Genomic DNA, 12710 nt, shown 5'->3' with positions numbered 1-12710 from the left:
GCTGATTTAACTCTCTTGCTACACCAGCGTAATAAAACTATCTCAACGAATGGCGTAGAGGTTTTTGTGACCAAATGAGAGCGCCTGCTTATGACACCCTAAGTGGCCTCCAGAAGGTATCCCACAATGCCTGTCATGTGCATTCTGGTCAGTAATTTGAATTCCACTGCCCTGCAGCCAGGTACACAGGCATGTGCCCCTCCCAATTTAAAGCCCCAGGAATTTTTGAAATTCTGCTTTCTGTTTGCTCAGTGTGGACAGTTCATATAACATCTTTCCAGCTGGCAATGCCGACTTTCCACAGCAAACACGCTCCTGTCTGGAGTACACGAGAGTTGTTGGGTCTGTGAGGAGAGAAGGCTGTGCAGTCACAGCTCCACTCCAGCCATAGGAACTTTGACACCTACAAGCAGATTGCTCATGGCATAGAGGAGAAGGGGCACAAAAAGGACATGCAGCAGTGCTGTGCTAAGACCAAGGAACTGAGGCAGGCGCACCAGAAGGCAAGGGAGGCCAACAGTCGCTTTAGTGTGGCGCCAAATGCATGCCACTTCTACAAGGAGCTGCACCCCATCCTTGGTGGCGACCCCCCCACCACCACCACCCAGAGCCCTGTGGATACTTCAGGAGGACTGCAGGCAGCAGCCAGCGGAGTCAACCCCAAGGATGAAGTGGTGGACGAGGAGGTAGAGTTGGAGGAAGATGTGGGACAGGAAACAGGGACATCCAGCGGTGTGGCAAGCCAGGACCTCTTTTTGACTTCAGAGGGATCTAGTCAGTCCCAGCACTCTGTCGTGCCTGAAGCGGGAAAGGGGGAGCTTCGGTAAGTAGTTGTTTTGTTTTGATACTATATGGTTACATGAGGTACAAGTGTCCTTTATTTTGTTACATGGTGCACATGGGAGACGGGATAGAAATTAACAACACTAGCTACTGTTTTCATCTGCTTCTCATTCCCCATGCAGCTACACAGTGGGGACCCTGCATAAAGTTTGTTAATGCCCACCGGGATCATCTGGGAGTCTTCCATAGAGGTCTCTAGGAAACTTTCCCGAAGGTACTCTGCAATCCTCTGCCAGATGTTCCTTGTCAGAGCTACTTGGTTTCCTCCCTCCATTTTAGGAACCTTTGCCGTTCCAGTCAGCAGTTACTTCTGCAGGAACCAAAGCAGTGCACAGGCAAGCAGCGTGTGGACTCAGTCTGAAGCCGCACACATGCAGGAGATGCCCCTTGCATCCTTGGTTACCCTCAGTAGTGAGATATCAGCTTCAATCACCCACATCTTGGAAGATGGTGCCAGTATTCAGAATAGTGTCCCCAGGTACTTATACTGGTCCCCTTCTGAAACCATCCAGACCCTTTGTCTCATTCTGCATCACCTCCCTCTGGGCCAAACTTATTATGTTTAGTGCTCCAGCCATGTTGTGTGCTTGCCAAGGGAAAGCGATAAAGAAGTGTACGTAACTTTTACGCTTCAAGATTGTGAGTACACGCAATACTGACTCTGTGTATTGTTTATTTTGCTTCTGCAGAGGTGCCCTTTAGGACCAGCTCCTACACACCAGTGTAGCGCCTCCATCAGACAAGCAGGTGAACAAGGAGTAAGGAGGACATGTTTTGGGAAGTGCTGCAATCGTCAGATCTTACAGATAGCGAGCACGAAGTGTAGAGAGAGACAATAAATGAGAAACTAGAAATGGATACCCAGGAGAGGAGGCAGGGCAGGAACAGATAATAGAGGGTCAAAGGAACAGATATAAAGTTCACAGAGGAGCAAACAGCTGCTCAGGTCCCTGACTGTGCTACAGTTGAAACATCCGTGCTAGAGTCCCCCAGGTGCCCATACAGAACTGCATTCCATGCCCTCCACAAACTCTCCCCACGCATTCCTCACATGTCTCTGGCCCTTGCACTCCACTCCTAGGGACATGTTCCATAGTGACAGCTGGACTTACATGCAGCTGTGGGATTCTCATTTCAGAGAGTGCTGCTCAGTGTCATGTCTCCTGTAAGAAATGTAAATCTGTGTATTGCTGTTTAATAAAAACGTAGTCTTACAAGACAGTGATTCTTTATTTGTGTCCTACACGCAGTGGTTGCAGCAGAAATTCATATACATTGGCAGTTGGCACATTTGCAGAGTACAGTTGAAATTCAGGCAGCAATCATTACAAGGGTCATTCAAGGTGGCAATTAAACAATGCCTGGCTGAATGCTTTACAGAAAGATACATTATTAGGGCTCACTGTTAAAATGCTGCTTCAAAGCTTCCCTGATTTGAATAGCCCCCCTGTTGAGTCCTTGTAATAGCCATGGTGTCTGACACTTCAAAATCAACTGCCATGTAATCCACCTCAATGCTCCATTCGTGGGGAAGCTTTTTTCCTTTGGCTTCACGAATATTATGCAGAGTAGAGTAGGCTGCTATGACTATGGGAATATTTTCCTCATTGAGGTCTAAACTGCCAAAAAGACAATGGAGCGACCCTTTTCATCTGCCAAACACACATTCTACGGTCATTTTGCACCTGCTGAGCCTGTTGAAGCAAACCTTGCTGCTGGGAAGATTTCTGGTGTAAGGCTTCATGAGCCACAGGAGTAAGGGCGAGGCTGGGTCTCCCGGGATCACTGTGGGCATTTAAACATCCCCTGTTGGAATCTTCTGGTCTGGAAAGAAAGTCCCTGCGTGCAGCTTTCTATATAGATCAGTGTTCCTGAAGATGTGTGTGTCGTGCACTTTCCCAGACCACCCTACATTAATGTCAGTGAGTGAAATGCCCACGGTGATCCACAAGCGCCTGCAATATCATAGAGAAGTAGCCCTTTTTATCGATGTACTCCATTTGAAGATGGTCTGGGGCCAAAATTGGGATATGCATGCCATCTATCGCCCCACCTCAGCCATCCACTATTTCCTGCACATTGCTCAGAGTCACAGTCCTTCATAGCAGAAGGTGATTAGTGGTCCTGCACACTTGTATTGCTGCAACCCCCATAGTGGACTTCCTAACCCCAAACTGATTCACGACTGACCGGTAGCAGTCTGGAGTTGCCAGCTTCCACACAACGATTGCTACATCCTTTTCCATCTTGAGGGCAGCTCTCATTTTAGTGTCTGTGCACCACAGGACAAGCGTGAGCTCCATGCAATCTTGAGGGCAGCTCTCATTTTAGTGTCTGTGCACCACAGGGCAAGCGTGAGCTCCATGCACAGTTCAAGGAAGGTGGCTTTGCAAATCCTAAAGTTCTGCAGCCGCTGCTTGTCATCTCATATCTGCATCACAGTCCAGTCCCACCAGTGGGTGCTTGTTTCCTGAGCCCAGTAGTGATGGTCCACTGTGCAGCTGCTCCGTGAATACCAATATCAATCCTGAATTGTTTCTTTCCATGGCACACAGCAGGGCAGGTGCAACAAATTCCTGTTCAGATTTGCAGCTCATGAAATCCTGCAGGATTAGTTGAGTTGTGTTTGTAAGCTTATCACAAGACTGGAGAGCCGTGCAAGGAGCCATGCTTTCAGGCAGAAATGGCGGGTGCAAAGTTTATAGGGGCATTTGAAAAACAGTGCGATAAATATTCAGAATCCCATAGGATGATGGGATTTAGAAAACTGCATCATGGAGCTGTGAGCCCACACCCATGATGCACTACAATCCATTCCCAGAAATCCAAGTGGCAGATGGTGGTGATTTGCACAGTGGGATAGTTACCCACAGTGCACTGCTCTCCCTGTCATGTTACAGCACCAACAGCAGATGGCTTTGCTGAAAGAAGGAGCGTTGTGTGAACATGCAGAAGTGATGTAATTAAAATGGTTTATGATCATTGATGTAACTTAAGTCAATTTAACTCTGTAGTGTAGCCATGGCCTTAGAGCAGTCTGACAATAGATATGTCTGTCATTGTGTTAGAACTGATTGAGTTAAATGAATTTAAGAGATTAGCTTCCTCTTTAAATTGTTATTGTTTTGGTATGTGGTGTCTTTCACTCTGTGCCTTATCTATTGTGTCTTCTGTTCTAGTGGCATTCCAGAGACTGTACCCTTATCATGTGTTAACAGACAATGTTCCTCTGGGTTGCAAGCTGTGATCAATATAGCTGGTAAGCATGTTAGGCGCATTATGGGCAGTCAGAGAATCAGAATTTTCCTTGGTTGATGGTGATTTAGACTGCTGGAGCCAGACTCTGAAATAATTATTTCATCCCTAATTCTCTTTTCCCTGTGAATTTATTGTACTTTTGAATCTGAATGAATATAGCCTTTAGGTCTGGAAGAAACGTTCTGTGAAGATCCCAAAATTCTACTCTGTAGAAATGTTAGTCAAAGGAACTCAATATAGTCATAACAATCCTCTTTGAAAATGATCATCTGTCCTTGAAAAAGAGCGAGCTACCTTATTTCAAGAAAATATAATCCTCTGAGTAACAAGATACTGAACAAATATTTACTGCTAAGTGGTGGTAAAAATGTTTACACAGTACTTTTGTTGCAGGTGGCATCAGAAATGGATCTTATGACATCGGTTTGGCCTGTGGGTAAGAATATTTCTATATAGACATTTACTCCTGTAGACTTCTTGATAGTGTTTTGCCTTCCATAACTTCTCTCATACTTGAGGTAGGCATTATCCCTGTGTTACAGATGGGTGAATAGACTCTCTGAGATTAAGGTCTGGACTTTATTTAAGTAACTAGTGATTTTGGGTGCCTCATAGGAGGTGTTTTAAAGTGGCCTGACTCTTTCAGAAGTTTTGAGAACCCACTCCCTGAAAACCAGACTCATTTAAGATGTGTCAAGCAGGGCACTCAGTGTACCTAGTTTCTCTTGAAAATGTAGGCCACAGTTACTTGTCCACAGTGTCACAACAAGGCAGTGAGTAATCTGAGAATGGAACCCAAGCACTAAGTGCTAGTTAGTCATCCAACCCTTATAAATCTTTTTTAAAGAATTGGTTTGTTAGGCCCCTCTGGTACCCTGCCATCGTGTGCGCTTTTTGTGTGTGGAGACCTAAGGACCTGCAAAAATGCCATCTGTGATTGGCTTTTTATAAGCCACTGGTCAGCTTGTGTTGATCTCAGGTCCCAGTTGTCTCATGTAAGGAAATGAACATTTCATCTGTGCTAGTCACTGGTGTTTCACAGGAATGTAACAGATATTTCTTCTTCGAGTGATTGCTCACATCCATTCCAGTTAGGTGTGCGCGCTGCGCGTGCACGTTCGTCGGAAACTTTTTACCCTAGCAACTCCAGTGGGCCGGCAGGTCGCCCCCTGGAGTGGCGCTGCCATGGCGCCCAATATATATCCCTGCCGGCCCGCCCGCTCCTCAGTTCCTTCTTACCGCCGTGTCGGTCGTTGGAACTGTGGAGCGCGGCATAGCTGTCCTCCACGTCCCTAGCTCTCCTAGTTCTCTATCGTTTATCTATCGTTCATCTCTAGTCCATTATAGTTGTTAAAGTAGATAGTTAAGTTAAATAGTTGTTAAGTAGTTCTTCGCCGGGGGCTTAGCCCTTCCCGACACCCGGCGCCAGGCTCATGCCTGTTTCGCCGGGCTTCAAACAGTGTGCGGCCTGCAAGAAGCCCATGCCTACCAGCGATCCCCACGAAGCGTGCCTGAAGTGCCTCGGGGAATCGCACAGATCTGACAAGTGCCGCATCTGTAAGGCTTTTAAGCCAAGGACAAAGAAGGAGAGGGATCAAAGGCTCCGGACTCTCCTCATGGAGGCGGCACTTGACCCGACGGCTTCGCAGGCCGTGATCTCGGCGCCGGCACCGGATCGCACCGGCACAGAGAAGACTCCCCGGCACCGACCCTCTCCGGCACCGGAGTCAGAACCAAGGCCGTCGAAGTCCAATACTCCGGCCAGGCAGACCCGGCTAGAGCGCCCGGCCTCGACATCGGCCGCGGCGCCGCCGGCACCGTCGACTCCGGGCCCAGCGGGTCCGTCGAGTCCGGTACCGCCGAGCTCCCCCATGAGATCTGGGGTTGAGATAATGGTCCCATCCACACCGGAGACCTTTGCCTCGGCTCGGGACCTCATAGCCCTGACTGAGCCCACTCGGCTGCCACTCCCGGTACCTCCGGTGCGGGTTGTGTCCAGAGGCAAGCCCATGATGTCGGCACCGCCCAGAAAATCTCATTCACGATCCAGGTCCCAACGTCTTGGGCGCTCCAGGTCCCGCCGCCGCTCGCAGTCCCGGCACCGCTCCCCTCAGCGGTACCGGTCGCACTCGCGGCACCGGTCGACATCGAGACGATCGCGGTCAGGTTCCAGTCGCCGAGACCGGCACCGCGATTCCAGGAGCAGGTCCCGACGCTACTCGCTGCACCGGTCGACCTCCCGGCACCGAGCCGGTGGCAGGTCCCGGTCTTGGTCGACCTCCCGGCACCGAGCCGGTGGCAGGTCCCGGCACCGAAGCGGCGCCCGGTACCGATCAGGATCCCGGCACCGCGACAGAACCCGGTCCCGATCCCGATCCCGGCACCGATATGACTCCCGGCACCGGTCCCCGGCACTGAGACGATCCTCCGTGCCGGCCCGCGCAGACCCTTACCATGCAGGGTCAGCCCCTCCATGGCCCTCTAGACAGCCGTCCGTATCCTCCCAGACGGACAGCGGGTATGCGCTGGGCACCGACCGGCAGACGGCGCTGTTCGGTGATCCGCCGCTGCAGGACCAAGGCCCACAACAGTGGGGATTCTGGACACCCTGGGCATACCATCAGGCCCAGGGCCCCCAGCAGCTCCCTGCTAGGCCGGCGTAGGGCTCCTGAAGCCTCGTTGTCTCGCCCCCCTCCCTCCCCGGAAGGGGAGGAAGGGTCCAAGCAGCAAGACTCCGCTGTGGCTCCTGAGGCAGAGGCGAGGGCTGAGGAAGACCCTCAGTTAGACACTCTCGTGCCTGGTGTCTCCTCATCCTCCCCGGATGAGGCGGTGGCGGGTACCTCTCCAACAGTCCCCCCCCGCTGGATCTCAGGGCGCACCAAGACCTCCTCGGGCGATTGGCTCAAAATCTGAGTCTGCAGGCAGAGGAGGTCTCGGAGATAGAGGATCCAATTGTAACCATCCTCTCTTCTGATGCTCCCACCAGGGTCGCCCTGCCCTTCATACGGACCATCCAGGCCAACGCCAACACCATCTGGCAGTCCCCGGCCTCCATCCCTCCGACAGCGAAAGGCGTCGAGAGGAAGTACATGGCCCCTTCTAGGGGATACGAATATCTCCATGTACACCCGACTCCGGGTTCACTGGTGGTGCAATCAGTGAACGATAGGGAGCGTCATGGCCTGGAGGCTCCAGCCCCCAAATCCAGAGAAGCCAGGCGGATGGACCTCCTTGGCCGTAAGGTGTATTCGGCTGGGGCGCTGCAGCTCAGGGTCTCCAACCAGCAGGCCCTGCTGAGCAGATATGCCTTTAATTCCTGGGTGGCAGTGGACAAATTTAAGGAGCTGCTGCCACAGGATGCTCGCCAAGAGTTTGCGGCCATCTTGGACGAAGGCAAGAAGGTCGCACGCACAGCCTTGCAAGCCTCCTTGGACGCTGCGGACTCGGCTGCCCGTACCCTCGCGTCAGGAGTTACGATGCATCGCATCTCCTGGCTGCAGGTTTCCGGCCTTCTGCCGGAGCTCCAGCATACTATACAGGACCTTCCTTTCGAAGGCCAGGGCTTGTTCTCTGACAAGACAGACCCCAGACTCAAGAGTCTGAAAGACAACCGGGTCATTATGCGGTCCCTCGGGATGCACACCCCCGTGACGCAGCGTAGACCCTTTAGGTCGCAGCAACAACAACAACGCAGGCCGTTTTCCCAGTTCCGCCAGCGGCAGGACCTTTACAGGCGCCGCGGCAGGAACGGAAGGCGCAGGCACTCGGGGAACCAAGGGGGGCAGAACCAAGGCTTCTCAAAACCCCCGCCTAGACCTAAGCCTTCATTTTGAAGGTGCGCCCGAGGGCGCAGTAACAGTTTCCCCTATAGATCCTTCCCCCCCGTTTTCCAACCGCCTTTCGTTTTTCCTCCCGGCGTGGTCCCAAATAACATCGGACCGCTGGGTCTTAAGCATGGTGCAGACGGGATACCGCCTGCAGTTTGTTTCATTTCCTCCTTCCCGCCCTCCTTCCTCGTCCCTCTTCAGGGACCCCTCTCACGAGCAATTCCTTCGGCAGGAGGTGCAGACGCTCCTCAGCAAAGGAGCTATAGAGGCGGTTCCGGAAAGCGAGAAAGGCAAGAGGTTTTATTCCCGCTACTTTCTGATCCCCAAGGCCAAGGGGGGCCTCAGGCCTATCCTCGACCTGCGAGAGCTCAACAAATACCTCGTGAAGTTGAAGTTCCGCATGGTATCCCTGGGGACCATTATTCCATCCCTGGATCCGGGAGACTGGTACGCCGCCCTCGACATGCAGGACGCGTATTTCCACATTGCCATTTGGCCGCGCCACAGACGCTTCCTCCGCTTCGTTGTGGGGGCTCTTCATTATCAGTTTGCAGTCCTCCCATTTGGCCTGTCCACGGCCCCGAGGGTGTTTACAAAATGCATGGCAGTTGTCGTGGCGCATCTTCGGCGCAACCGTGTCCACGTGTTCCCTTATCTGGACGACTGGTTGATTCGGGGCACGTCGGAACAACAAGTCAACAGCCATGTCCGCGTGATCACCAGCATGTTTGCAAGTCTGGGCCTCTTGATAAACACAGACAAGTCCACCCTGAGGCCCACTCAGAAGGTGGAATTTATCGGGGCCGTCCTGGACGCCACTGTGGGCAGGGCCTTGCTGCCTCTGCAACGGTTCCAGACCATGGTGGCGATCGTTCAACGTTTGCGGTCAGCCCCATTGACGTCAGTGAGGACATGTCTAACCCTGTTAGGCCACAGGGCGGCTTGCACCTTTGTGACCGACTACGCTCGGCTCCGCATGAGGCCTCTCCAGCTGTGGGTTATCAGTCATTACAGGCCGGCAAGGCAACCGTTAGACATGTTAGTCACAATCCCCCAGAAGGTCTTAGATTCTCTCGGCTGGTGGCTAGACCAGTCCGTATTATGTGCGGGTCTTCCCTTCCACCCCTCTCAGCCCTCGGTATCCCTGACAACGGATGCCTCAGATCTAGGCTGGGGGGCCCACCTAGGGACCCTGCGGACACAGGGCCTGTGGTCTCAGGAGGAGGTGGGGCTACACATCAACATGCGGGAGTTGAGAGCGGTCCGCCTTGCTTGTCAAGCGTTCTGTCATCAGCTTCAGGGTCGTTGTGTCGCCGTGTTCACGGACAACACAACGACCATGTACTATATCAACAAGCAGGGCGGCACCAGGTCCTCCTCCCTGTGCCTCGAGGCGATACGACTCTGGGACTTTTGCGTAGCCCACTCCATTCACCTCAGGGCTTCTTTCCTCCCTGGAGTACGGAACACGCTGGCGGATCGATTGAGCAGATCCTTCCTGTCACACGAGTGGTCCCTTCGCCCGGACGTCGCTCTCTCCATTTTCCGGAGGTGGGGTTATCCCCGGGTGGACCTCTTCGCGTCCAAGGGGAACAGGAAGTGCCAAGCGTTCTACTCCTTTCAGGGCAGGGAGCCGGGGTCGATAGCGGATGCCTTCCTCATCCAGTGGTCGACCCACCTGTACTATGCGTTTCCCCCGTTCCCTCTGGTCCACAAGGTCCTCCTGAAGGTGCGCAGAGACAGGGCTCTCGTGATCATGGTGGCCCCGGCATGGGCCAGGCAGCACTGGTACACCATGCTGCTGGACTTGGCCGTAGCCGACCCAGTTCCCCTGCCCCTTCATCCGGACCTGATTACCCAGGACCACGGGACCCTCTGTCACCCAGACCTGCAGTCGCTGCACCTAGCGGCGTGGCTCCTGCGTGGCTGACTGGTTCCGAGCTGCACTGCTCCACGCCTGTGAGGGAGGTGCTCTTGAGCAGCAGGAAACCGTCCACAAGAGCCACATATTCGGCGAAATGGAAACGCTTCTCCTGTTGGTGCGTAGAGAGAAATCTCCGCCCTATGGAAGTTTCGGTAACCGAAATCTTAGACTATGTCTGGCCTTATCGTCGTTGCGAGTCCACCTAGCAGCTATCTCCACCTTTCACCCGGGTGCGGACGGTCGCTCTGTTTTTTCTCACCCGACGGTGTCGAGATTCCTTAAAGGGCTGGAACGTTTATTCCCTAACGTCCGTCCCCCTGCTCCGACCTGGGATCTTAACCTGGTGTTGTCCCGGCTCATGGGGCCCCCCTTTGAGCCGTTAGCTACTTGCTCCCTGCTCTACCTCTCTTGGAAGACTGCCTTTCTAGTAGCTATCACCTCAGCTAGACGGGTGTCGGAACTCCGAGCTCTTGTGGTAGACCCCCCATATACGGTCTTCCACAAAGACAAGGTGCAGCTGAGACCACACCCTGCTTTTCTGCCCAAGGTGGTCTCAGCCTTCCACGTCAACCAAGAGATTTTCCTTCCGTTTTTTTTCCCAAAACCTCACTCCTCAGGCAGGGAACAGCAGCTCCACTCGCTGGATGTCCGTAGGGCTCTCGCGTTCTACATAGAGAGGACCAAACCCTTCCGAAAATCCCCCCAGCTTTTCGTGGCGGTAGCAGATCGTATGAAAGGGCTTCCTATCTCCTCCCAGAGGGTATCCTCTTGGGTTACGTCCTGTATCAGGACCTGTTATGACTTGGCCCATGTCCCTACGGGCCGTGTGACTGCGCATTCTACCAGGGCGCAGACGTCGTCGCTGGCTTTCCTCGCCCGTGTGCCCATCCAGGAAATCTGTCGGGCAGCGACCTGGTCATCGGTCCACACCTTTGCTTCCCACTACGCCCTGGTCCAGCAGTCAAGGGAGGATGCGGCCTTCGGAACTGCAGTGCTCCATGCCGCGACTTCTCACTCCGACCCCACCGCCTAGGTATGGCTTGGGAGTCACCTAACTGGAATGGATGTGAGCAATCACTCGAAGAAGAAAAGACGGTTACTCACCTTTGTAACTGTTGTTCTTCGAGATGTGTTGCTCACATCCATTCCACACCCGCCCTCCTTCCCCACTGTCGGAGTAGCCGGCAAGAAGGAACTGAGGAGCGGGCGGGCCGGCAGGGATATATATTGGGCGCCATGGCGGCGCCACTCCAGGGGGCGACCTGCCGGCCCACTGGAGTTGCTAGGGTAAAAAGTTTCCGACGAACGTGCACGCGCGGCGCGCACACCTAACTGGAATGGATGTGAGCAATACATCTCGAAGAACAACAGTTACAAAGGTGAGTAACCGTCTTTTCTTTGTGCACTGCTATAAATGCAGTTGAATTAATACATGGTGCTTTTTGTCTTAGTGTTGGTGACTTTACTGGAACAGTGAGTGGGATGAAATGTACTAATGCTGTACAGAGTAATGGAATCATAAACTGGGACATAACACACTTCAGAAGAATCTGAATTATACAGAAACAAAATCTTTTAGATTAAAGTAGTGCGTGTGTGGTTACCTCTGAAGTTTCCAATCTGGCTTGGGTTACTAACCTAAGTCAGTAGAGAGATCACTTTGTAGCCTTCAGTGACAATGTGTTACCCTATCATTGCTCTTATAATTCAGCATAATTGAAAATCTCAGTTTAAGCAAAGATTTATGAGAGTTAGGGTGTGTCTGCAGAGTAGCTGGGTGGCGTAATTCTCAAAAAAAATTGGAATAACAGAGACTTAGTGGGGTAACTCTCATGGCTGGAGCACAGTCATGGATGGGTATAAACTGTTCAGGAAGTACAGGCGTGGAAGAAAAGGTGGAGGAGTTCCACTGTATGCAACAAAGCGATATGATTGCTTAGAGCTCCAGTATGAAACTGGAGAAAAGCCTGTTGAGAGTCTTTGGGTTAAGTTCAGAGGCAAGAGCAACAGGTTTGTTGTGGTGGGCATCTGCTACAGCCCACCAGACCAGGAGGAGGAGGTAGACAAGGCTTTCTTCTGACAACTAATAGAAGTTTCCAGATCACAGGCCCTGATTCTCATGGGGGACTTCAACCACCCAGACATCTACTGGGAGAGCAATACAGCAGTGCGTAATTCTCACGTCAGGTCGACATACATGTACTAGCTTTGCTCGAGCTAGTGCACTAAAAATAGCTCAGTGTCAATGGCAGCTCAGGCTAGCTGCCCAACGAATACAGTCCCACTGGACCGCCTAGGTATAGCCTAAGCGCCTGCCTGTGCTGCCGTGGCCACACCACTAGTTTTTAGGCACTAATTTGAGCCAAATTAGTGTGTGGATGTCTGCTGGAGCTGAGATTTGCACCCCTTGGCTGCTGTGTAGATGTGCCCTCAGATAAGAGAACTAGTCACGACCCTTTTTAGGACTGCTGTGAAGTAACAAGTCTCTGATGGGTGTGTGCATAGCAAATGGCATGAACCAGGAACATTCAAATTCAATTCTGTTAACGTGCTTGTTCCAGGAAGTCTTTCAACAGTAACCCACTGAGTTGGTGCAATTTAAAGGCCCTGGATGGCTCATGGCACTGGATCCAGCCCTTTCACCTCCTGATCCACAAGCTGTTGGGCTCACTGCAGGCAGGAGTCACTGGGTGAAATTCTCCGGCCTGTGTGATGCAGGAGGTCAGGCTGGAGGATCACAATGGTCCCTTCACATCTTGTGTTCAGTAACTTTATGGATTTTAATGAACAAATGTTAAACAAAACAGCTTTTATGTGCTGATCCCTTTACGTAACCAGACACCACCTGTGGCAGTATT

General features: G+C 52.4%; 1 protein-coding gene and 1 long non-coding RNA gene across 3 annotated transcripts in view; both read left to right on the top strand.

Moving 5' to 3' along the window:
- Positions 1-12710, top strand: part of ACAA1 (acetyl-CoA acyltransferase 1) — a 31726-nt gene that overhangs the window by 3926 nt on the left and 15090 nt on the right. The window contains exons 2-4 of one of the 2 annotated variants that reach the window (XM_030549985.1): positions 253-823; positions 4023-4102; positions 4495-4537. In XM_030549985.1, coding sequence (XP_030405845.1) covers positions 453-823; positions 4023-4102; positions 4495-4537 — 494 coding nt within the window. In that variant the 5' untranslated portion in view covers positions 253-452. The remainder of the gene's footprint in view (positions 1-252; positions 824-4022; positions 4103-4494; positions 4538-12710) is intronic. The other variant, XM_030549986.1, reaches the window with a different exon arrangement.
- Positions 837-2062, top strand: LOC115645394. The gene is made up of 2 exons (XR_003998730.1): positions 837-1321; positions 1533-2062. It is a non-coding gene; the product is annotated as an uncharacterized LOC115645394 (long non-coding RNA).

This window comes from Gopherus evgoodei, chromosome 2, assembly GCF_007399415.2.
Source record: "Gopherus evgoodei ecotype Sinaloan lineage chromosome 2, rGopEvg1_v1.p, whole genome shotgun sequence".
NCBI lineage: Eukaryota > Metazoa > Chordata > Testudines > Testudinidae > Gopherus > Gopherus evgoodei.
Note: the sequence above shows the minus strand (reverse complement) of the source record. Positions and strands in the feature narration are given on the sequence as shown.